At 44.6% G+C, this 25523-nt stretch overlaps 3 protein-coding genes across 15 annotated transcripts in view; 2 read left to right on the top strand and 1 right to left on the bottom strand.

Annotated features, from left to right (window-relative positions):
- LOC133351768 (IQ motif and SEC7 domain-containing protein 1-like) overlaps positions 1-3732 on the top strand; it is a 229677-nt gene extending 225945 nt beyond the window's left edge. For 5 of the 6 annotated variants that reach the window (XM_061567262.1, XM_061567267.1, XM_061567263.1 and 2 more), the window contains exon 13: positions 68-3732. In XM_061567262.1, coding sequence (XP_061423246.1) covers positions 68-571 — 504 coding nt within the window. In that variant the 3' untranslated portion in view covers positions 572-3732. The remainder of the gene's footprint in view (positions 1-67) is intronic. The other variant, XM_061567266.1, reaches the window with a different exon arrangement.
- On the bottom strand, positions 3718-22488 carry CCDC77 (coiled-coil domain containing 77). 4 transcript variants are annotated; one of them, XM_061567272.1, is made up of 12 exons: positions 21670-22488; positions 17607-17663; positions 16426-16627; positions 14479-14621; positions 14072-14168; positions 13051-13126; positions 12488-12582; positions 11693-11841; positions 10861-11098; positions 8915-9040; positions 6454-6606; positions 3718-5069 (listed from the first exon to the last, which is right to left on the bottom strand). In XM_061567272.1, the coding sequence occupies exons 2-12, from the start codon at positions 17660-17662 to the stop codon at positions 4923-4925; spliced, it is 1482 nt and encodes a 493-aa protein (XP_061423256.1). In that variant the 5' UTR covers position 17663; positions 21670-22488; the 3' UTR covers positions 3718-4922. The 4 variants fall into 4 exon arrangements, with proteins under 4 accessions (XP_061423256.1, XP_061423258.1, XP_061423255.1 ...); XM_061567274.1 differs by having other exon boundaries at positions 17610-17663; XM_061567271.1 differs by lacking the exon at positions 21670-22488 and adding an exon at positions 21194-21635.
- Positions 22489-22794: 306 nt separating this feature from the next.
- Positions 22795-25523, top strand: part of LOC133351766 (lysine-specific demethylase 5C-like) — a 36302-nt gene continuing 33573 nt past the window's right edge. For all 5 annotated transcript variants that reach the window (XM_061567258.1, XM_061567256.1, XM_061567257.1 and 2 more), the window contains exon 1: positions 22795-23145. In XM_061567258.1, the coding sequence (XP_061423242.1) occupies positions 22993-23145 (153 nt within the window). In that variant the 5' untranslated portion in view covers positions 22795-22992. The remainder of the gene's footprint in view (positions 23146-25523) is intronic.

Here is a 25523-nt window from a genome sequence, read left to right as displayed (position 1 = left end):
AACTCAAGTTATTGCTGCTGCTTCATTACGAAAACCCAGCGAATATCCCGCCTGTCGTTCCCAACAGGGTTCAATGATGGGCAGCCCTCACATGCGCAAGCGGGTGGCTGCCACAGCGGACGAGACGCCGACCTCGGCCACGTTGACTCAGCCCATCTCCAGCTCCAGCTCCTTCCTGGGCTCGCTCTTCAGCAGCATGAGGGGCAAGGGCGCCGCCGCGGGGGGCCCTCCCGCGGGGGGCACGCGAGCCCCCTCCGCGGGGGTCTCCACCGTGCAGGCCCTAGCGCATGCAGCGGGCGACCCATACTACCCGGCGCCAGCTACCGCCGCGTCTCTGCCTCCTCCTCAACCCCAGCTGCCACCGCCGCCGCCGCCGCCACCGCACGCACACGCGCACCACACGTGCTCGCACCCGCACCTGCACCCGTGCCAGCACGCCGCGCTGGGGCACGTCCACCTGCACACCGCGCACTCCGCGCCACCGCCGCACACCACGCCCGGCACTCCGCCGCAGGTGCCCGCCGTGCCCAAAGCCAAGGCGCCGTCGGGCAGCATCAGCACCGACGTGTGAGAAGGTTCGGGGGGGGCTGGTGGGCTGGGGTTGGGGCGAGGCAGGCTGGCGATTTGTCGAGAGATGAACACGCAGATGCAATGTTTCGGCAGCGTCGGGTTCATTTTCTTTGGGGGTGGAGGTAGGGGGGGGGGAGTTAAATTAATGCTGCCGATTATAACCAAATCACCAAGAATGCACAATTTTCTCGTCAGATCTCGGAAGCCAAATGGTGTTGAGCCACCAATGGTGCTCAGATGGATGACCCCTCGCCCCAAAGAAAGTTGCGATCAGCGTTGGGTGCAGTAGAGGCCAGTGCAGAAAACAAAACCGATTATTCTGTACTTCCCCCTATCTCCACATCCACACTGACCAGCCAGTTTGAGTTTGGTCAAATGCCCTTCGTGGCTCATGAAGCTCGTGGGGAAATCCCTCATCCATCACTGGATTGACAAAGCAAGGGGCGGACGTCCACCGAACAGTGGCAGCTTTAGTGAGAAATCTCAAAAACAAGAATACAATGCCGAGCTTACTGATTCCTGCAGAGGAGCGCGCCAGGTGTATGCATGCCGTCACGTCTTGTCACGTCGCTGGCAATGTACGAACGCTCGGTCACACCCGCTTACCTTGCCGTGACCTGGCCACACCGATTTTTGGGAGCGGGGGGGTGGTCTGTGTTATATATATTTTTCGACAACCCTCTGCGATGTCTCGAAGTGCAAAAGCCGAGGCGATGATGTCCACTTGCGGCCGTGGGGAAAGCCACGTGGGAACAGCGCCGATGCATTAAATAACAGACGACCTCGTAGCAATGGGTAAGCGGTCCATCCGCAACCGCAAATGTTACGAATTACACAGCCCGTCACGTTTCTTTTTGTTCGTTAACCCTTTACCCCTTATCGGCGTTGCCCGGGCGGGCACTCGAGTGCTGTGGCTGCGGCTACGTAGCGGTGACAGGGTGTGGTTATTCCAAGGCCGAGGGAGAGCTAGCTATGCACATGCTTGCACAAGTTGCCAGCGATGTGTTTCCCAGCACATGGCAATATTATGCAGACCCACAAGAGTTTTACGGTAGAGTGAGGAACGGCGGTTGTACGTGCGTTGTATGTTGGAGATGATCGAAAAAAAGGAAGCCCGCCTGCAGACTGCCCCAGCGCCCCCCCCCTCTCCAATCGTTGTTGTTATTGTGCACGTTTGTGGATGAGAATGGTGATCACGATTGGTGGTAACCAGCTTCCCACCTTGCTGCAGTAGACACAGGGGCTGTGCCATGTTTGTTAATCTCTGAGTATACCACAGATGAGGACCACGGTTGTGAAATTTTAAGATGTTTGAAAAAAAAAGACCCACATCAAAATGAATGGCCAACAGCTCTTGAATGTAAGTTAATAACTGCAGGTGTTGACTGTTCCTCTTTTTCAGAGTTTAGCCATCATGAGCTGTGACTCGATTACCGAACATCAATCAATTGAGGTTGTGCCACTCTGCCGACCTTAATGATCAGAATCAGAATATTTATTTATACTGGAAGAAATCCGATGAGCTATGAAACGCTTTTTCACACATGCCCGGCAGTGACTTCACTTTGGTTACCAAACATTCAAAATTTATTACTGTATATGATCTTTGACAACAAAAAACAAACAACACACGTGTACATTGAACCTTGCATTTTATTGTGAATTATGTAAATAGGCAAACATCAGAAACTGACTTGATCACTTCACGCTGTGGGTACTGAAAAGTGTGAGTGTTGCGAATTGGGGATATTGGCGAACCCAAGTACCCGGTGGTTACTTTCTCAAAGATCGACAAAGAAAACCTGCCAGTGTTGTTCCGTTCGTCCAGTAGTTCTTAAAATGAGCAGTTTGGTGGTGATCGATTCCGACGGTGGAAATGACGGTGATTGATTGTGGTTGTGACGGTGACGGGCTGGCGGCGAAGGAGGAGCTCAAGCTTAAGGACAATCTGCTGTTGGCAAATGTTCCAGTTGAAGCTATTTAAGAGGCTGGTATTCTAACATGCAAAAAACGCATTCAGTTGTACTGTAGTATTAAGAATGTGGACCTCAGCAGGCTGAGTCAAAGCTGACAAATCTGTGCATTGTACAAAAATCGCTTTCATCAATAGACATTCAGCATCGTTAAGCAGTTAAATACCTGTAAGGCATGTCAGGAAAGAGAAGACATTGCATACCAGCATCCTTTTTTTAAGTTTCAAATTCAGTGATTGTCAATGTTTGACTCGAAATGATTGTACATTGTAGACAAATAGCCTTCGATATATAAACACGTTATGTGCTTCGTAATCCCCAACCGTAGAACTGCCGATTTTTGCTACAGGTTACACAGTACATGCACTCGTCGACTTAATATTGTGATGTGCTAATGAGGTGAAGACCTTATTGTTGCTTGAATGTGCAATATCTATCCCCTAGAATACGTGTTGAATCCACATGCCGATATGTGCTTTTATGATACTGTATTCGTAAATAACGGCCGGTGTTTTGTTAGCATAATCACTCTGCTCACTTGATGATGGCTTGAATGACATTTTTTTGACCCAAAGGCAGAAGTGTTATTTAAAAATGAAAAGTATATAGAATATATTATAAAAAAAAACTATATAAAAAAAAAGCTGCATGCTTGATCAAAGTTTGCCCAGAAAAGGTATATTGCAATTTCAGTGTTAAGGCTGTTAATGTTTTGTATTTTACTGTGGACTGTTTTTTCCCCAAACAGCCTGACAATGTCTATAAATGTCGACCTTTTTAAGTTTGCAAATGTGTTGTGTTGCGAGGAAACGTACACACTGTATTAGCTTTAGCGATGTAACGCTAAACCTCTGCGGAATTGTTATGTTGTGATTGTGAGGATGTGTAAATTCGGACTGAATCCACGAGTGACAACATTTTCGGCTTTGCTTCAAAATCTCAACCCCCCGCTCCCCCGAGCTCTCTCACTCAATTCGTCAGTTGTACGAGGCCACCGTCAACTGGCTCACCACGCGGCTCGTGACGTGCAACAACCTTTAAGCGTGAATGCTGGTACACAGGATGGCCTTGCAAAACAAATGGTACAGTCGAAAGCCTTTGTACATTTTGTAAATCGCAACCTCAGTGGAACCAGAAATTTGACGTCAAAGCTTTTTTGTTGGTAATAAACTCCTGCCTTTTCCCTGCACTGAGACTTGCGTGTGCATTGGTAAAAAATGCCAAGTCATCTGCAGGGTGCATTGCAAAAAAAAAGCATTCCTTGCCAAGGTCTGTATTAACACTTTTATTATACACACACACACAATCAAAATATACAAACAAGTAAACATTGGGATCATAAAATAATTGTACGCAAGTAAAAAATAAATTTTTGAAGTTTCATTATATCACAGATGGCCAAAAAAATATTGATTAAATATTCCGACCTCGAATTTTTTTTTGTTCATCTTGCACATACTGGTCATAAAATGGGATTTTTTTCTCTCACTAAATCTCGCATTGTTTCTCCGGCAAATCTTCACGGTTGACCGGGCATGTTCCAGATATGACTAAACATTCCGTGTGGACAAATATTCAAGGTGAAAATCGATGGCAAATGTCTGCAGCCTTCACTTCTGGTAACAGAACCGTGTTGTTCCAACTCATCTGAATGCATTTAGGGTCAGAGCAGTAGCCTTAATCCTCACCCAAGTCTAAACAGGCAAATCCAAATAGCATGTTGTGGGAAAAAAGGGGCTTTATCGGATTCCACTAAATTAAACTTGCACTTAAAAGGTGCGTTTGAGTTAAGTCAACAAGCACTGTGGCCTGACTGATCACCATCTCTCAACAAAGCCAGTCCTTTTCTATTCCACTAGCTGTTTACCTTGCACAATCAAGACGACACGTGGAGATGTTCTTTTCTTTGGCTCACCGCAAATTCCCCTTGGAATTATTGACACTGGGGATGACTGTGTGTACTCAGACACCGACTCACGCCAATAATGAGGCGAAACTAAATCAACAACTTGCATAGGGCTATCCCCTGCATGCTCATGTCGCGACAAGCTCGGGAGGAACTGCATTTTTTTTATTTTACCAGGTCAGGCCCACCGCGCTACAAAGCTCTTTTTTTCATAAGTGACCTGGCCACAAATGACTGCTCAGCAAAGTGGCTTATGTGCACATTTGTAGCAACCAAAAACTCTATATGTGGAGGAAAATTGGAGGGCCCAGACAAAAAAATCCAAATGACCACAGGGAGAACATACCAACTCGAAATACAGCCGGCGTCAGGGTCAGGATCGAACACACGACCTCCTGTATACCAGGGCGAGGTAGTTAACGTCTCGCCACCGTGGCACCCCGAACGAACGCGCACATGACGTCAGCGATGGATCACACGTGCCGTAGGTCGCCCTCCAGGCCGTAAATCTTCGCCTTCAACCGGTGGAGCTCCCCCTGGATCTTGCGCGTACGAGTGTTGGAATCCCTCACCTCGTGCAGGATAGCCAGGTCCTGATTGGGTCCGACACCCAGGGTTACCTGCGGCCAGACAGGCAAGTTCCCACAGGTAAGGCAGGATGAAAACTCCTACCCCTTATGTTACAGCCTTTGAAGTATTATCAGATGCGCGCGCGCGCGCGCACGCGTTATATCAAATAAAGTAAAAAAAAAAGACGTCCATATTTCATAACTTCTGCTGCTTGTGTATTAATAAACGTGTATAAATGAGGTAGGCATATTCATGCACAGCTTTTAACATAAAAATGTTGAAAATATATTTTTATTAATATATATTTATTAACAGTATACTAAGATATTAATGATGCAGCAATTAAAATAAATTATTATGCGAACTATTCACACGTTTATTTGTACGTGTGTGAACTGTGATTCATGCAGCGTATATGCAAATGTCAATTTGCATGAATGACACTAAATGACACGAGAAGACAATACAAGCGGGACAGAAAATACGAGATAATAAGCCTCAAATCAAACCGCGAACATGAATCGGAAAAATGTATTGAATCGCTGAGAGGGATGCGGATTGTTATATTCTTAGTTTACACACAAAGATCCTCGGTATAGCCTTAACAGATTGTTGGGGGAAGTGCTGTTAGCGAGCACCTATGAAGGCCGGAACGGCACACGAAGACATAGGTGGACAACACCGCGCCCGACTGCCTTTGTCTCCCTAGTGGCGATGTTTACACACCACACCAGGTACTCATTTCAGGCCGAGTCGACCTAGGGAGGGCCCAGAACTGGTTAAAATAATTGTCACTCGTGTTGGCCGTGAGCGGGAATCAAACTCGGGTGGCCTGGTTCATAGTGCAGCGCGATAACCGCTACACTACCCGCTCCCCACGAGCCTTGTCAACAAAGACAAAGATCCCCCGTGAAGCCTTAACAGACTGTAGGGACAAGTGCTGTTAGCGAGCACCTATGAAGGCCAGAACGGTACACGAGGGGGTGGGTGGCCAGCACCACGCCCGACCGCCTTAGTCTCCCCAGTGGCGATGTTTACACACCGCACCAGGTACTCATTTCAGGCTGAGTCGACCTAGGGGAGGCCCAGGACCGGTTCAGATAATCGTCACTGGTGTTGGCCATGAGCGGGAATCGAACCCGGGTCACCAAGTTCATAGCGCAGCACGCCAACCGCTACACTAGCGCTCCTCCTCAACAAAGACACACATGGACACACCAACATGTGTACACTAATTGACACAATGCCTAGTTTACACACACTAAGACCCAAGGCACACAAAAGCATGGGTACACTTAATGCCTACTTTCCACAGACACACGACAACACACAGGCATAGCAACATGCGTAGACTAATTGATGCACAGACAACGTGGGACGCAGAAACACGTATGCATTGACACTTAAAGACGTAAACTGCGATGCAAAAGTCACCCTGAAGAGTTGCTTCTCCACGTCCTTGAGACGCTGCCGAAGCAGCTTTATGTCATTTTTGAAACCTTCCACTTCCATCGCCCTCCTCTTCTCCAGCGCCTCGTAGCGCTGCGTCACCATTCGCAGCCGCTTCCCCATCTTGTCGGAGCGATCCTGTCGGTGCGAGGAGGGACGCCGCGTAAATTAAGAGGAGGGCGCGTGCCGCTTGATATCGGGAGGATGGTTTTGGGGGGGGGGGCATGCTGTGCGGACCCAACACCGCAGGAACAACAGGACAACCCTCAATCGAAGAGTGGGGAGCCTACGGCATGCAACTTCTTTTCATGTGGCCCGTGGACACGTCCACTTCGAATTCCTGTGTGTTGTTTGAAACTTGTGGTTTTACGAGCCTGCACTGTTATTCTGTTACGATGGGGTTTTTCTCATAATTTACGAATTTTATCACTTCGAAGTAGCCTGCAAAACAACATGATTTATCCATCAGTGAAAGCATCTTATCTGCACTCATCGGATACTGGAGGGGAATATTTTCAATCTGGCAGCTCTGTTTTATTTTATTACACTCAGTCACTTATCACTGTTATGGCTTCTTTGAAGTGACAGAAGTGACTGAGGTATGTCTATATATATAATATAGATGCTATAAATACGTCAAAACTATATTGTATCCACTGGTAAAACAGCAGGAAACGTACTATATTTGTGTTTACAACATTGAGGTGTGATAAAACATAAGCTTGAGACCCACTGTGCTAAATACCCACCATGTGGTTGGATTGAAGGCGCAATGCAGAAAGCAAGCATCACTTACATTGTAAAAACATGTTCTTGGAAAAGTGCATTCACAAATCGACACTTTCGACATTCAATTTAAGAGACGTAACTGACAATTTTAAAAACACATGGTGCACCATTATATAAGAGTTCAGATCTTCGTCAGATACTTAAAAAAAACACAATCAAATTACTGGGTGAGCGTGGGTTCATGGCCCCTGAGTAATGGCCATTCCCGTACGTGTTAATATGGTGTCGTCAACATGGTGATATCACGGATGTCTGTTAGACAAGCCAGGTCACATCGCCTAGGTAAGTATTTACAAGGGCTTTTTGATGTTTGGGTTGTCTTGCTGTAAGAACCAAATTAACAATATCTGTTCCTATCAATAGTGTATCAGTATAATTGGGTCTATTAAAAGCACATGTTTCATTATTGATTACATTTGTGGTTTTTTTGCTCACTATACATGCATCGAATCATGTTAAAAATAACAAGATTATTTTAAAATCATGCTTACTCTATTAACTTTAAAATGTTCTCTTCCATCTCGAACTTTAGATTAATAGTGGGAACGAACAACGCAGATAAAACGAGAAAGTAGAAAGAAAACACCAAACGAAATAGATGAGACGGAATAAACAAGACAAACGAAATCGTATGCTTGACTGAAAACTCTGAACCCTGACGATTCACAGAATCGCCTTGGGGGAAGAGGGGACTAAGCTCCATGCCTTAAGAGTCAATGCCACCTACTGGGGCGAAGGTTAAATTACAATTCATTATACATTTGCAAAACATTTATTTCCTTTTGATATATATATTTTTCCAAATATTCACGTCGTTCAACATGCAAGAGAGATAATATTTCCGAATAGATTTTGGTCATTGTTATATATATATAAAAGGGAAATTTGTAAATATGTGTGTCTGTTCGAAATTTTTTGCATACTTCCCAACATGCAACAAACTTGAAATTTGGCATGTGGGTAGCTTCCAGACTGTACACAATGCAAAAAGTATAAAAATAGACTTTTGTATTTTGGGGGGGGGGGGGGGGGGCGCAATAATGGATATATTTTGCACGGCAAGTGAGTGGCGACGCCACATCTGTGATATCACCCGCATGCGGCAGCTTCACGCAGTGTGCCTGCTGACGTCACGCATTCCCCCCCCCCCACCCTCCGCGTAGGCCGTGTATCAATCCAAAACAAGAATCCAAGTCTTCGGCGAAGCCGGGTAGTAAAGATAGTTCTATACATGAACAACATTCAGGTTGGAAATTAAATGCCTGGGCAGTCCATCACACGTATTTATCTGATCAAAATCTATTTGAGAATGTATGCATTGTATCTAGTAGATCGAGAATGGCACAAACCAAACTTTACAACAGCCAAAAAAAAAACAACCAACACAAATGAGGTGAAAAATAATCAGTTGTTGAATACAATGGCAGCCCAAAGTTGTGGTAATTTGTGAATCACTAACGGGGAGTGGGTAGGGGTTTTGATCATTCATCATCATAAGCCATGATCAACCCTACTGCTGGATTGGATTAAGGCTTCCCCAAGCTGTTGCAAATCTCTCACGATCCTGTGGTATTAAAATCCACCTAGCACGTGTACACAAAGACATGTTGTGACGAATCGTTACATGACACGCTTTCTATTATTTAGCCAACAGTACCTTGAATATTTCCTTGCCGACATCTCCCTCTTCACGGATGCGCGACAGCTCATCTTCCAGGGAGACGCACTGCTCACGGAACATCTCAGCCAGACGGTGCGCTTGCTTCAACTCCTCTTGCAGGCCCTGCCAGGCACGAGGGATGTAAGCACGCAGAAAAACATGTTTGTACGCACGCGTGCATGCACACATGCACTCTTACAAATCTACTCGCCGTTCTACAACTGCACAAATTATCTTGAACTTTTTGCGGCCTATCGGCCTTTTGGCCAATAAATTATCCGTGCTTATGTTAACCAGGGTCCCCAATCATTTAGAGGGAGTGCTCTTACCAATACAATCCGGTAAACCAACAGGATTTGTTTATCAAACCTGACTCATGATTAGACCTGGAAGGACAAATGCAGTCCGTAAAATGTCAGCGTAAACAATTGAATATAAATCTAGAATGTCAATAAGTCACAATTCATTAATTTCTTTATTATTAGAAGTGTTTACCCAGAAAAGCCTCACTAAGCCTCATGACTCCTTTTCAGGAGGATCCTGCCACGTTATCGTAGTAGGAGTCTATTATTGCAATGTAGATTCTACATGAGTATTTGAGAATGGAAATATTTACTATTTAGTTCAGCAAACACAAATATATATTTTAAAGGCTCGAGTCTAAGCCAGGTCCAAAACAGCCATCCCCTGTTTAGTTTGCCGTCTATATTAGTATGTCAAACACATTCGTATTTATCAAGTCCATTAGGATTAAATAAACAGAGGTCACAGACATTTGACTGCCTAATTGGTTTTTGGAACACAACCTATACGGTGACATTTCCACACTATTATCACCAATGATTAATGTTATGTGATCCTGCTTTACCAACCATATTTAAGTGGGTAAGATGTCATCCTTAAAAAAAGTGTAAGCCCTTTGTCAATTCACTGCCAGATGAGGGCTTTCCTATTATGCCGGATCCGTCGTTGGGGTTTGTTTGACCATACTTCACCACAATGATCAGATCAGATACCACACTCCGCTGATGTTGTAGCCATGGCTGGAAATCAAATTCAGGTCACTGGGACAATGGCAATGTGTGCGAACCAGTGCGGCACCCCGCTATACCCCACATCATCCTTCACGATAACAAAATACATATTTTAGGCGCTCCTTGTTATAGCCACAACAGGTTTAAAATAGCAATGATACACAATACACCCTTGAGTCAATCCACTCTGGAAGATGACCTCCCCACGCCGTGCGGGTTACCGACTATATACTTCACCATGTTTGTCAGTGCTGGTTTGATGAAAGCGGGCAGCATGCATGTGGAGGCAGAGAAGAGCAATGCAGCAACGCATTTTTCCACACCGCTCCTTGATTGATGCCGGAAACGTAACCCAACGAGCAGCCACAATACCAAATGAAGGTGTGTAGCCATAATAGAGGTTTTGCATTATGTTGATTAACTGTGAATAACCCAACCAATAGGGACTGCATATTGTCAAATTAACATTATCCATTGTAATTTATAGGACTACATTAACCCCACCCCCCCCTCCGGTCTTTGCGCCTTAAAGGCTCACAGTGATGACATCATCTTAACACCCCTATTTAAGACCGAAACAAGACTCCTTCACATTTCTGGCTATTGCCTGATTAGGCTGGTTGTAATCACCAACGAAACGTCACTCAAATTGTAAATGTGGGTTTACTCTCCAACACACCGGTGTGGTGAACTAGTAACTAATTGGCATGTTTTGTTTACATAACAAACCTTACTAATTGGTTGTCAGGTGGTGGTGGGTTTAACCACACTTTTATATTTACACGATCTAACCAACCCAAAAAAAAAAACCTTTATTATGAATATTGGTTGCAAAAGCCTACATGTTAAGGTGTGTATCGAACGGGCAGTACCATTGACCTGTCAAAACCCTTTCGAAATATCTTTCACCTTAAACTCCTCGCCCTGCTGTGCCCTATGCTGCCGCTCAGACGGGGGAGTGAAGATGTCAGGAGGCCCATCCTCTTCGGTGCCCTGGCCACGGGACAGTCGGTCCCGGCACGCGTCGAGCTCCTGCAGCAGCTGGTCCTTCTCCGCCATCCAGCGCTTCTCGCTGGCTCGTCCCTCGTACTTCATCTGCAGGAAGTCCCGCGTGCTCTCGTACAGCAGCGAGTGTGTCTCTTGTAGCCTAGGTTGGAGATAAAAGATGTTGATGCATTGATCCGAGGGTTTTCAATTTATTAAGCGACTTTAAAGAGTGCCGAGTGTACACGATATAACCCTGGTACTCATGTGCAATATATATTTTTACTGAATCTTCCCCAGATGGCAAATTTATCACATGACCAAAGGTAGTGGTGCCCTTGGATTTCTGCATCTGAGAAGAGCAGCAAGCCATAATTGTATTGTCAACGAAGGCTGTAAGGACAAGTGAAATGTATTGAAAATTGAGGCTGCAATAGGATGATAAAGATGTGTGAATCATTCAAATTTGTACAAAATGGTAGCATAATTTCAAAGAGGATGTGAACAGATATGCAATGACGGTGGAGATGATAACAGTCCATGCTTCAACTCCAGCCAACGCCATTGGTATCAAAAAAGTTGACTTTGAATGAAGCCAGACATTCGTTGATAACAGTGGGACTGTTGAAAAACGGACTGATGTGTAGAGGAAAAAATGCGTTGCTACCCAACCACCGAGACTGATCTCCCACTCGATGGTCGACAGGCACAAAATCGTGGGATATCATTTGGCTGTCTCACTGGCAGTGCATTTTACTTTTCTGTCAGGGCGTTGATCTTTTCCTGATCGCGGCGTTGCTGGACTTGCATCTCCTCCACGCGAATTCGACGATCCTCCAGGAGGGACTCCACCTGCTCCTTGGCAAGCTTCGTCTGTTCCTCCAGCTGAGCCTGAAGCGCTTTCACCTGCAGGGCACACGCCATGCCAACTACATGTTTATCAACAGTGGCACGGACACACAATTACGTGATCGATCTTTAAAAAAATACTTTAAATATTAATATTATAATTTTCCATGTCGCTTCTCAATGTCACGTTTCAATTCGTTTGTCATTTTCCCAAATGTAATCCCAATTGTGTTTTTCGGCATCACATTATATGACGAAGAATATGTTCCTAAAATCTGTCGCAGAGCAGCGTTTTATGCATTGTTAGAGAAAGACCCGCAGAAGTAGATATCAAATAACTATTTCTGAGATTTCTCCTAGTGACATCTTATCCTCATTTGGGGGACAGCCCTTTTCTACATGTCCTGCTATAGAGAAATGCTCCTCATACGAGTGAAGCCTATATTTTAAACAGTAAAGTGAAAAATAATATTTTATATAAATGTGTTACTATGCAATCATTGGTGATCAGAATTAAATCATCAATTTGGATTTGAACCCAGGTTTTCGGCAGTGCCAACTTAGTACTCGACTTCGGAGCCACCCAACCAACGTTTGTGACTCATATTAATAATGACGCTGGCTTTTGTACAATTCCCACACAATCTCATTTGATAGTGTGTGTGCGCGCAATGGATATACAGCAGTGCATCTCAGTCAATACCTGCAGAACGAGCGTCTGCTTGTCTCTTTGGTAGCGCTCGGGGGTTGTTGGACTGTCTGCACCGTTCGTTGGTTTCCCACTTGGCCTTTTATTTCCTGAACGTAAAACAGGACACGGCATGGTTAACGAAGCTGCGAATTAGTAACTGTGATATAATCTAAATAGGGAGTCCTATCACATTGCATAATATACGATATTATATAACTTATATCCCTTTCTAAATCCATTATTAAATGAACACCATCACCATGTTACGTCTGTCATCGGGGTTATTTGACCGTACTTCACCACGCTGCTCTGTGCGGGTCGGTACAAGGGGGGCTGGGACCAATTCAGATATCACAAGCCACCAACGTTAAATCGGGTGGGAATCGATCGTAGGTCATCAAATTGTATGCATGTTGAACTTATTTCGCACCGTACGTATCCAACAGTGCTAATCGCAGGTGCAGGGGAAGGACAATCGGAGTTGCGGGGGAAACCACTGCATCAAGCCCTGCACTCCTCATTGCGAATGTTAATCAAAATCATGTGAGGTTATGTGAAGGCCTGATTAAGTTTACCTGATTTGCCCTGAGGTCGGTTTTCCTTGGCACTGAGTGGGTGACTCGATTTGGTTGATTTTTGTGGGATAATAACCTGAAACACAACCACAAAAATACGATCAAAATTGTATAATTTAGCAAGACAAATTGTATACTATAATTACAGCATGACCATGTACATTCAATTAAATATTAGGCATTATGTAGTACAACCTAAACATGGTTTGTATGTTGCCAGTAGAATATGTAAATTTAGCAATTATCATGTGATAACATAACATAGTAGCTAAAAACACTAAAACCTTGCGAGTGTAATTAAACAAGTGCTTAAAACATTCTTCAGTCTTCTGTACAAATAATAGCGGCATACCTGCACGTATGGAATTTCGACATCATATTGGCTATTCATAAGCAAGCATGGGCACGACACGTTGTTAGAAGCGATGATTGCTGGTGGTCGCGACCAAATGGTGGAGTGAAAGCGAAAGGAAGCAACACGCCTGACAGAACGTCCACCAGAGAGATGCGGCCAAGCAAACAGCTTAGATGAACCGATTACATCCCAGGATCGTGCCGGACGACCAACGCTTGGGGGAGGCTTTTATCTAGCAGCGGATTTATCGTGGCTGGCGATGATGATTCAATTGTACTCTTGCACAGCAATATGTTCAGGAGCTAAATGGCAATGTTGAGGTCTGCTCGCCACCAGAAGGCTTCAGGAGAGTGATCGAGTAGTTTTGCTATTCCTCTTCCATTGGAGCGCAGGCTATGGTGGTCTATGATGTGGTCAATAGTTTGGGTTCCTTGGCCAGTCGGATTGTGGCTGCTCTTAAATTTTCCATTCACGAAGGAGATGCGCTCATCGTCCTGTTCATATTCTGGTGCAGTTGATGGTGCACCATTGCCTTCGAGGAATGTCAAAGCCAGGAGGTGCAATGTTCGTGTGATAATGATGAGAGAAAACGAACATTGCCATCATTACATGTTGGTGGGTGGTTAGTTTATTATAAGTGGCCTTTTACAGGGTTTAATGAGTCACCTTGTGAGGAGGCTCTTTATAGAAGTAGGTGACCTCCCCTGTATCAGGACCCACCAGGGCGAGAAGATGCTGGATTTTTTTACGATCTTCCAACTCGCTATAAAAAAACAAGAAAATACATATGACAACATCATCTTAGTAATCTCCATAAAAATATCAATATTCAAGATTTGTATTGTATAATACTTTTAACAGAGCTCACCAGGGTGAATACTATACTTCTACAAGCTATGGCAGCAGACTACGTAGTCAACCGTGCTAATGAGTGGTACGGGGGGGGAAGGAAAGCAAACTAAAACTAGGCTCGGCCAAGTACATCTATCCTACAAGAAGAAAAGATGGCTGTTAACGCGTGTGGGTCGGAGGTGCGTATGTTTGGCAGTTTGCGTCCCTCGCCAGCGGTTCACCGTATTTTGAGGCGGTCGTTCTCCGAGTAGAGCCGAAGCACATGCTCTCGCTCCTGGAAGAGATAAACTTGCATGTCGCTCAGCGCCTTCTGCAGCTCGGCAATCTCTTCCTCGCGCTGCCGCATCTCCCACTGCAGCTTGTGCTGAACATGACAATGACAACACAAAAATATGATTATGCTCTTGATGCACACAAGAAAGCCTCACTGACTGAGTGTTCAGACTCTTTTTCAGGTTGATTCTCCATTGGGATGTTTGGCCAATTCTAATGATGAGCGTTTGGCCTCGTGTATGCATGTGCAGCAGGAGGGAACCAGAGCACAGTAGGCTACATACGACGCGAAATAAGTTCAATATACATACAGAAAAAACCCACAAGGGTAACACTTCAAGCTCTGTGCAAATGGGTTAAAAAAAAACATTGATGCACTACCATATCCTGGTCACTCTGCAGCCCAAGTCTAATTACACCAAGTGTTTCCAGGTAGTCTCTCATCCAAGGACTAAACCAGGCTCAGTTTTGCTTAGCTTCCTAGATGTGATGAGTTTGTGGCCGATTCGTGGCGAATAACATGTGATGAATGACATTCGTTTAAAACCCATTTGCAAAACATAAAATTGTGTATAGAGCGCAAGCAATGATGCCGAGTGACGCGACTTCATTGGTGGGAATGTGATGTCATCTTATAAAGTTGTTCACCGACACAACAGAATGCACCACTGTGACAGGTCCAAAGTATAGATTTTTTGTGTTGTGACATGATACTGACAGCTCAGCTGGAATTGAATGTAAATGGAAAAATCATTCTTCGCCACTGAGTGATGGCAGCATCTCTATTCCATAGAAGCCTAGGGTTTTGCAAAGAAGCAAAAGGCCACATACATGAAACCATGGGACAAACCAAGGTGGTATCGTGTGCATCTACACACAGTACTGCTCCTGGTGTTTTTAAGGCAATTACATTACCAATGAAAAAAAGACCCAAAAATATGCCTGACAGCATGTGTGATTATAAGAGGATTGTAATTCATACACGTACATATGCCAGAAGGTTCTCATAAAAATGTTCTGAACGCAGCCAAGTGTAGCAGCCTGTGTTACAACCCTATCTATGCAGCACATGAAATGCAAACTTGCATACTCTGTAGAATTCATAACAGATGGACCTATTCTGGTCCTTTCATCGTAGATAAAATCCATCCATCCATGCAATAAACGCACCCACACATCTAACCATGCCGAAAGTACTTGTGAACCCTAAAGATTTAAGCGGTAATGTGAGGACTTGTAAACCAATTTACTACCAAAAGATTTCCAAAGCTAAAAATACTGCTTCATACATTTAAGAAAAAAAATTACGCAATTTTTGCGATGAAAATCAATGAAGTAAAACGGTTCCAAAAAAATGTACAGCCTACGACTCATATCTGACTAGAAGGAGACTAAGGTATGGCAGAAAGGTGAAAAGGTCTGATATCTATCCCATATTGACAGTTAAACCACATACAAATAGGTTACTGGATAAAAATAAGCGGCTCTAAATGAATTAAAATCCTTAATTGTGCTTTCAAAGCAAATGTACATGATATTAAGAATATATGATTGTATGTGAAAAGGTTCAATTTTGAGAGTTGCACCATGCATAAATAATGCACTGCGTGCAAGCGGTTAAATGGACAGGGTGGATGAATATGCGATGGTCTGGTTTGCAAGGTATGCTTCTGCGTTGGCTTGGGTTTAACAATGTAATTTTCTATCATTTCTATGATGATGACAATGATGCTAGAAAATGGCAGTTTACAATATGCACAAATACTGCACTGTAAGAGAGTTGTATCATTAGGACAGATACGTGACGATCGCACGTGTGACGTTACACTGTGTGCGTGTTGGCCTGCGTTAACGCTGCATCCACCCCCCTCCTCCCCATTCAAATTGCTAGAAACCTGCTCTTCGTAGGTCCCCTTGTAGGCGTCAAGCCGCTTCAGCATGTCCTCATGCTCGCCATCGAACTCGGCGATCTTCTTGCGGTAGTACTCGAGCAGCTCGCGGGACGGACGCAGGAACGCCAGCCGCTCGTTGATTGGAGGAATGGGCGGCGACTCGCGCAAGCTGCCCGCACTGCGCCATCCGCCTGCCGCCGGGGACCTGTTTGCAAGAATGTGGGCCATGGAAATGGTCAAGCAGCCTGCCAGCATGACTCCAATCCAGGTGGGCGATACAGCCCCAAGTCGTTGCTTTGCAGTTCATAACTTTTACCAAGCGGTACCGCGATATGGCAATACAACGATATATAATATAAGGTCCACGATAACAGCATCGTCTGATTTAGCAAAATATTCAAATGTAAAATATACAGCACAGGTACAGTGTATGGCAGTATAATATTCACTGTTGAATTGTACTATTCTACAACTGCTACGCTACCCGCCTTCACCAAGCTGCACAGACAAGCGTGAAGAATGGGTAAATAGCCATGACGGCCTGCACATGTACAATATACCTTGATAGTAAGCCTATCAAGTGGACTGTTGACTGCATGAAAAATATTATTTTGGACACAGGCACATACCTGTCTAAACTGATTCACTAAATGTGGGCTTCATCTTCTTGGTTCTTTCGGTAAAGTCACGTAGAATGGAAATAATAAAATAATAAAAACAAAACATAATAAAATAATATAACATAATATTTTATTATTTCCATTCTACGTGACTTTACCGAAAGAACCAAGAAGATTAATCCCTGCAGTCACGAAAGCTTTAAATCGAAATTTAAATGTGGGCTGTAAACTTTTTGGAAATGACGCATATTACTTATTACAAGAATAAAAAGCCATCAATATTACAATTCTCTTTACAATTTACAATGTAACTTTGACCATATTTTATAATCATAACTCACTGGGAGTCAGTCCCATTCATTGGTCATTAATTGATGAAGAACATTCTTACAAGTACCAGCTGTTCATTAATCCAAAGGCTCTCATTTTCAAGTGGGAGGGCCCTTACAGTGTGTAATGGGTTTACCATACTCCGAATTAGAACAGTAATTCTAATTTATCTGGTTTACCTTTATTAATGAGGTTAAAGCTTATTAAGACAAATTGAACACATGCAATATTTACCACCTTGTAGCCTTGTCTGGGGAAGACCTCACCCTACTTGAACTTGCCAAAGCCATTCTGTAAAATCAGAGCAAAAACATGTTGACATTATGCGATCCAATATTAACCAGAAATCTTGGCACGTAAGTTATTGCACATGTAAAGCCAGCCACAAGGGAAATATGTACAATTAAATACTTCAGGGACCATGGAACAAATGTACACTGCAACTTAAAGTGCCAAAAACCATCAGAGCCCTCGGAGCTCATTTGCGTATGCACACAGCAGTGACGCTTTTAAGCAGCGCACGTTCCGTAGCATAGATGGGCATGCTCAGTCCTCAAGGGCAGTCGGAGGTGGCCAGGTGGCACAGGGAGCTAAGACAATGTTAGAGTACCAAGCCGGTATTGCGGAGATCTTGGGTTTTAAACCAAGGCCGCGTCTTGTGAGCAAACCGACTTATTCAAAATGTATCCTGTAGTCGGCCCTGTCACCAATGAGGTCACAGAAAACCCATCACATAAATTTGTTTCACGTTTGGCAAATATTAGCGCCGAGAATAAAAATGTAATATGTTTGATTGACATGTGATACACACTCTTTGCTCGGCATATAAAAATGTATGCTTTTAGTGTCAATAAGCAGGCATATTAAAGTGATCTCAGTAGTTCTGTGGCATCTCTTTCGGGGTGATTTTTTTGACAGATTGATGCAATGCACGCTCCAGAGTCCCGAATGTAAAGTTTTGTCTCATGGAATGATGACAAGATCACAATGATATAATTGAAAATAAATGTGGGAGGCAAAGTCTTGATCAACTAATTTTCCCCACGAAAATCTGCATATGCATATAACATCGCATGCATATACATTAAGAAAAACTGTGTTCAGATAAGATCGGTCGAAGTAAATTCTAAATAAATATATATACTACTTGATCAGCAGTTTATGTTCTGAAAACCAGTTAAAATAATACAAGTGCAGTCGTAATAAGCCACTGCATTTAAGACACAAGTGAAGAACATTTGTTAAAATATTAAATGCAGTGATCATTAAATTGCAATTATCTACGCAGCAAAGGCCTTGCCAACAATAATTTGCTGGTCCCTGCATTGCAATATACAGTAGTATGACAATTCCCTTTGTATTGGAATTTAGGAGGAAAACAAAGTATGCAGAGAAAACCCAAACACGAAGGCAAAAAAAATCTACTTCTGTACGCACTGCCATTTCCTGGCCACCTTGAAACTCAAATCTACAACGCCTGGGTATTCCCAGGCACTCAGTCTCATCCAACCTTTACTGCAGCCTTGCAACCCTTTGGTTCTCAATGGATAAAACGTGTATTTAATGTTGACAAGTACAGTACATAGGTTTAATGAAACAAAGTAGTTGTACTTACGTGCCCGTGCTTAATTTGTGTTTCGACGATTTACCTTCTAAAAAAATCTGGCATGTCTCGCATCCCAGGTTAAGAAACACTGATCAAAGTGTAGTGACGTATATTGGGTCACTACGGCGTTTAGCGCCAGCTACTGAGAGAATAGTGCAACTGTGCGTGTTAGAGCCTCTCTCTGGCACCAGAGTATGCATGGCATGGAAGGGGGCCCTAGGGGCCATGGTTCTGGTGACAGTCAGAGAGAGGGCAGTTGAGGACGTGACAGTCTCGGTGAACCCGAGAGGGCACGTGACCAGAACAGGATAATGAGGGGGGACATAAGGTGGCTAGAGGGACACGTGATGCATCGCCCAGAACCTTCTAGTAGGATCTAGAAGGGGGCGTGGCCGAGGGCGGAGCCAGGCCATGCTCAGGAGCATAAAAGGGAGGTCCCGAGAGCCGATCGAGGCTGTCTGTTGGAATGGAACCCGTCAGTGCTACGTCTCTTTGATCCTTGGTCTTTACGCTCGGCATCGTGGGTCAGGCAGTGTGTTACCGACTGACCCGGTTATGTAGTTACCCCGTTGTGGTCTAATTAAACGTACACTGGTTATGTAGTTACCCTGTTGGGGAGTGAGAATAAAGGTGTTGCCTCCAAGTTCAAGTGTATGCCTCCGTGGAACCCACTACATAAGTACTAACAATGCTCGTGACATAACAAATCCTAGATCCACTCAATGTGATTAGGTGATAGCTTTGGGTCCCGTTGTCATGATATAAGTATCGCTAACATTAACGCTTTTGGCAGAACTGGTGGACAGCCACATTATTTATTCCCTTGTGGCACACGTGGAATTAGCAAACTTTATAAAATCGAAACCATGTGGAAGTGGATAGACAATGGCTGTTGCTGATCCATTTGTAGCGAGTTCAATTGAGTCGCAGACGCACTCTTTAGAGGCAACACATTTAATGATACTAACACAAAGGGGTAACTTGCTCCTTTACCAGATAGTAACCTATGGTGGTGGACCACCAGGCTCGCAGATTCTTCAGGATAACCACAGCAGCCGGTCCCTCTGGGGGACCCGGCTTATATCCTCCATGGTGTGGCTGGCCCCGCCCTTAGCCACGACCACCTTCGAGAACCTTCGAGCAGGATCTCGACCCTGACACGTGACCACCCCTACCCCTCACCATCTGTAGACTTTACCGGTGTTCTGCAATATTTTGCTGTCTTTTCTTGGATTTTCTGTTTGCACTTAGTCACATATTCACTTTAAGATGTTTTCTTGTTCAAGTTTTTTGTTGTTGTTGCGGTTGCACCCGATTCAAGAGCCGAATGGCTCACAGGGCTATACCTAATAAATGAACTTGAACCGGTCACGTGTCCTTCGGGGTCAACCAGAGTGCCATGGCCCTTAGTAACTAACCCCTATCCTATGGCCGGCACTCTCACACCCTATCCTGTAGGGGTCGGCACTGCACGCAGAGCGTGGTGCCATCCAGCACTGCCAGTCAGTGCTCACCGAACCCCTGTAGGGCCAGTACTACACCCACATGTATGTGGTGCCCGCGATGTCAATACATAGCACGCCGTGCCTCTCTAGGGTGGCATTACCGTACACAGTGATATGTCACTAGACATTTAATACAACTAAATTCTCACCTCTGCTGTGGCCGACTGACCACAGCGTAAATCCCGAATGCATTCCACACTAAGCATACACACGTATTAATCTCGCAGCGAATAGAGAATGATTGATGCTGATGGTAATCGTGATGAATTGTATTAAATCATAGTACAGTATTTATCTCCGCTGTCTCTGACTTAACGCGTTAATTCTATATACATTCCTGACATAACCATGCACAGATACCTAACCACTCAACAGTCCGATGATGAATTGTATCACGTTAAATCTAGATTTGAAGTTTTCGTGACTGCAGGGATCCATACTTTTTGGTTCTTTCGGTAAAGTCACGTAGGTAGAAAATAAAATAAATCACGACGTTTCGGGCGCAACACAAGGTGGTACGACCACAGCAAGAAACAATTGCTGCTCTGCTTTCGTTGAGTGACCACCCCCGTTATTCTCTGAAGACGCATGTGGCATTAACGTGCAGAACAAACATTTAAACCCACCAGACGGTCGACCGAGCATTGATCATCGTTGCTGCTGCTGCTAATGATGGTGACGATGAGGTGAAATACATCCACACAACTCACCTCTGCTGCCTTGCGGCTGGCCGATCACCGCGTTAAGAGACTGCGGACCGTGAGCGCGAAGAAATCCCGCCACAATTGGCGCCTTAACGAGCTACGGGGGGCGTGTTCGCGTTACAAAATCTCGGCGGCGAATTTGTCTTTCACTCTTTCAAAACGAAACGTTCAGCGGCTAATGCAGCTCTCCGATCGTGGCGACGTCAACAGGGCGATTGCCAATTAACGCTAATTCATCGTCGGGACACGCGTGTGAGACGCCCCGCGGCCTCCCCACCACCAGCTGTTAACATCGGGCGCCCTATTTTAAAATAAGCACGCAACGCAAACACGGAGTCTTCCTGACGCGACGACGTTGTTGGTCATTGCGTGGCGGCCATTTTACGTAGGGATAGATCCCATTGGTTTGTATTGAGAGTCGCAGCCCTCCTACACTCCTCCACCAACCGTCGCCTACCCGCTCACGTCGACTTTCTCCTTACCCAAGATGGCTCCCGCCTTTGATGTGTCGCCCGACCACGTGACCGGCGGCGTCCAATCGGTGCGTTTGTGTTGTTTTTCAGTGGGGCGAGAACGCTACGGACTGCCGCGGAGGGTCAAAATTGCGCGTTTCGACCTTGGCCTGAGACAATGTATACCTTTTGCCAAGTTGTCCATGTGACGGGTCAATGTTTTGTGAAATTGTGACGAAATAATAAAGGCGACGCAATCTCAAATACGCGCCCACACGCCAAAATGCTGCGTTGTCTCCCCGATCCCAACCGTGAACATTTTTGTTCGTTAAAAATCGTGGACACGGCACGAGGCAATTGTTTTTTTATGGCCATTTACGTTTATCCACAAAAGGTGGCCCACGGGTCGGTCATTTGCTGGCCCATCAAAACTCGGGAAACTTGCCAACACGCGTTCGCCCCACGAAATTTCCACATCGGCCTCGCGATGGCCGTGGAATGGGCTCACGTAAACCCACAAATCGAATGTATAAACGTGATTTTAATTTTATTTATGCGCCGAATGGGTCACGAGTGCACGACCATTTTCGGGATATTGTCATTTGGTGGCCATTGTTCAGTCGCGTCTTGAAATTTCCATCGGCGCTTGCCACAAAGGTCGGAAAAATATCATTTTAAGAGGGAAAAATTCAACAAGCAACGGTTTAAAATGGATTTACTAAAATAAAGATTAAAAAAAGCCACGAGGAACCGAAAAGGTGTATTTGGTCCCCACGGTTAGAGATGGGTGGCTCAAGATGTATTCATACGCCCACACTGAAACCTCGATTTTTTTTCTTCACACCCAAACACGCCAACACAACCTCACCAAAAAATAAATGCAATGCATAAAACCCAAACTGCGACCTTGCCTCGGCGGTTATCGCTCTAAATCGGGTGGCAAGCCGCTCGCATCGGGCGAGGACTTTTTTCTTTAAAAAAAAAGCTTGAAGGGGGCACGCGTTCAATTTCGTAGAGCCGATAAGCGGCGCCGGTCGATCGCGTCCAATAGGGGGCGAGTATTACATCACGCGGTGGAAGCGCTATCCAATGAGAAACCAGCGTTGAGCCGGTGCGGGCTGGGATTAACAAAAGGCCGGCGCGGAGGGACACGCGCACATCGTCCGCGAGTGCGCGATGAGGCCGTGGTTGGGGAAGGCGATTTAAATGACTGTGGCCACGCTGGGCGGTCGTGCTTCTTTGTTTGTGGGACAATTTTTTTGAGATCAAATACCATTTGTAAAGAAAAAGTAAAGTAGTAGAGGACTTAAAAAACCAAGGGGCACCATAATAAACCATAAAACATCTAAAGCAATGGGCAGCAGCGGCGGAGAGGAGTTCGTGCCACCGCCGGAGTGCCCAGTTTTCCAACCGACGTGGGAGGAATTCGGGGACCCGCTGGCTTACATAGCAAAGATTCGCCCCATTGGCGAGAAGACGGGCATCTGTAAGATACGGCCGCCTCCGGTTGGTGCCCTCTACCCATCCACGTATTTTCTACATCTGTGTGTCTTCTATTAATCGCACGGAAACCGAGAGAAAAACAACCGAGCCCAGAGAAAAGACCACAAGTTTAAAGTCGGCTGGCTGTTGTGTGTCGTTTTTGTTGGTTGGGTTTGGATTTTTTTGCGTCGCCCTCTGCTTTGAAATGTTGTCGGCCGTGGCTCCGGGTTTTTTTGCGACTTTGTGGGATTTGTTTATTTTAATGGGGGGCCAATATGCCGCCCTCCAGCCCCAAAATCATTAAGCGCGAGTGGCGATTTTCAGGCTTATTTTTGGCTCTTTAACTCTCAACATGGCGGGCGGGCGTGCGGACACTGGCACTTGGGGTCGCTGCTTGTTTGTGGTGGTAGTGGCGTCTCGTTCGCATGATGGGCCACTTTCTGAGCGAAGTTTTCGCCAACTTTTGATGGCATCTCACCCGGGGTGAGGCGCTTTTTCTAAAATCCCACCCGGGGTCGCTCGGCGGCTCGGCGTTTAACTTTAAAAGCCACTTTTTGTGCGGCGTTGGGAGGCCAGGCGAGCAGAGGACAGCAATTTGCACAGGGAAGTTTATGGCAATGATGGGGGGTTGGTTTGGTGAGGGTCATTTACATCACTACCCGAGCAGTTTTCGACGCGCAATGTACAGATGTGATCCAGTGGGATTCTCGCTTGGGATGGTGGTGGATGATTTTGTGGCCGAAAGACGTAAATTTTCACGCCGAGAGGCCAAGTAATAGCGCACGCGCAAAATGAGACTGGGGGAAAAAAATAGGGCCATTACTACGGGGCGGACATACACGTAGGCTTATTGTCACATCCGTGACGGCGCTCGTCTTAATGAAATTGTATCAACCCTGTCATTTTTATGAACTTGTTTGTGTTTTGAAGCTGTATTTTGCACCGCAAAAAGCCAGCCGATCCGATGTTTAAGGTAAAATTGCACTGTATTGTGGCAGTATTTGGCTGTGCCAAAACGGAACAAAAGAAACAAAATATGTGGCACTTAAGAGACAACTGTTGAGCGTAACCGTGTGGATTAATACTGCGACTATAATTTGATATGAATGTGCTCGCCAGAGGTCATTTAAAACTATAGTGTAAAGGATAGCATTTTGGCTCGCTCTTTGGCCAAACTACGTGTTGGTGTTTTTCCTTTTTCCCTGCCCACGTAATATTGTTTTCAATGTCAGCTGTACAATCTACATTTTATTCTTAAAGCCATTGTATTTACGAGGTGGTTTTCTAAGAATCGAAAATCGAGGTATGATTTGATCATTATTATTACTTTAATGTTTATGTGATGCCATTATTTAATGGTGAGCTTTTTTTTTGTTACAAGCTGATCTTTTTAAAATAACGTGTAGACACTTTCTTAGATATTTTTATAGTTACAGATGATATTCGAGAGAAATGTGGATTGATCGAACGCCCCGTTTTTAGGTGGCATTTTTGCTTAACGTGGCTTATTGTGAGCCCTTTGCTGGCCAGCTGCTCGTGGAACAAAATGGCAGACATTTTGTTGGGTGTTGACGTACATATAGGGAGTATATATGAAGACAAGGGACAAAAAAAGCCATCTTGGTGGCTCAGACACCCATATATCATGCAAATCTAGACATTTCATAAGCGGTTAGGGTAATTATTTTATTGTTAAAGCGAAACTTCTCAACAAAAACTATAGCACAGTAAAACAGTAGTTTTGACACATGGGCTGGGTTGCATATGTCATGAGTGTAGATCAATTTCATTTCTAAATAAAACAAATATAGTGGTTGGTTATTCTTGCATTATGGTATTGCTGCATGTCCTATTGGTGTTTCCTTAAGTAAAAGTTGGCAAACAACATGGATACTTTTTATGTCAACAACTCCATTATTTTTTTCTCCATTTATTGGAAATAATATGGTGCAGTATTGCATGATAACATATTGTCAATAAAAAATGCACTTTGCAGAGTAACTTAAATTACATTTTTGGTATTATAATAATAACAGTAATTATTCATTTGTTCAAAAGCTACAGTATATAGAATTGAATCTGTGCATTGGACATTTAAATACAATGCTTAAAGGCCCAACATTTCCACTTGCTGTACGAATGAGTTACTGCAGGATTATCTACTACTAGCCGAATTCAGTAAACAGATATGCAGTACTTTACACTGAATACAGTACTCAGGGAATTAGGCCCAGGAAGAAGACAATAATATTAATATACTAAATGTAACAATTACAATACAATTCAAACAAAATAGATAGTCAAATACCCAGGCACCAATTTATACAAAATGGTCAATTAAGGCAGTGATGATTATTTTAACGCTGTCCAGCATCTGCCCAGCCTAAGCGTCGTGAACACTG

Source organism: Lethenteron reissneri, chromosome 38, assembly GCF_015708825.2.
Source record: "Lethenteron reissneri isolate LAM-NWPU_2019-01 chromosome 38, ASM1570882v1, whole genome shotgun sequence".
Lineage (NCBI taxonomy): Eukaryota > Metazoa > Chordata > Hyperoartia > Petromyzontiformes > Petromyzontidae > Lethenteron > Lethenteron reissneri.
The sequence above is the reverse complement of the archived record's forward strand: the minus strand, read 5'-3'. Positions and strand labels throughout refer to the sequence as shown.

Coding starts and splice junctions, on each gene's coding strand:
- CCDC77 (XM_061567272.1), bottom strand. CDS start 17,662: ATGGCTTTGGCAAGTTCAAGTAGGGTGAGGTCTTCCCCAGACAAGGCT. Junction 12,583..13,050: donor CCGACCTCAGGGCAAATCAG/GTAAACTTAATC, acceptor TTTTACGTTCAG/GAAATAAAAGGCCAAGTGGG. Junction 6,607..8,914: donor TCGGCAAGGAAATATTCAAG/GTACTGTTGGCT, acceptor TCGCACCGACAG/GATCGCTCCGACAAGATGGG.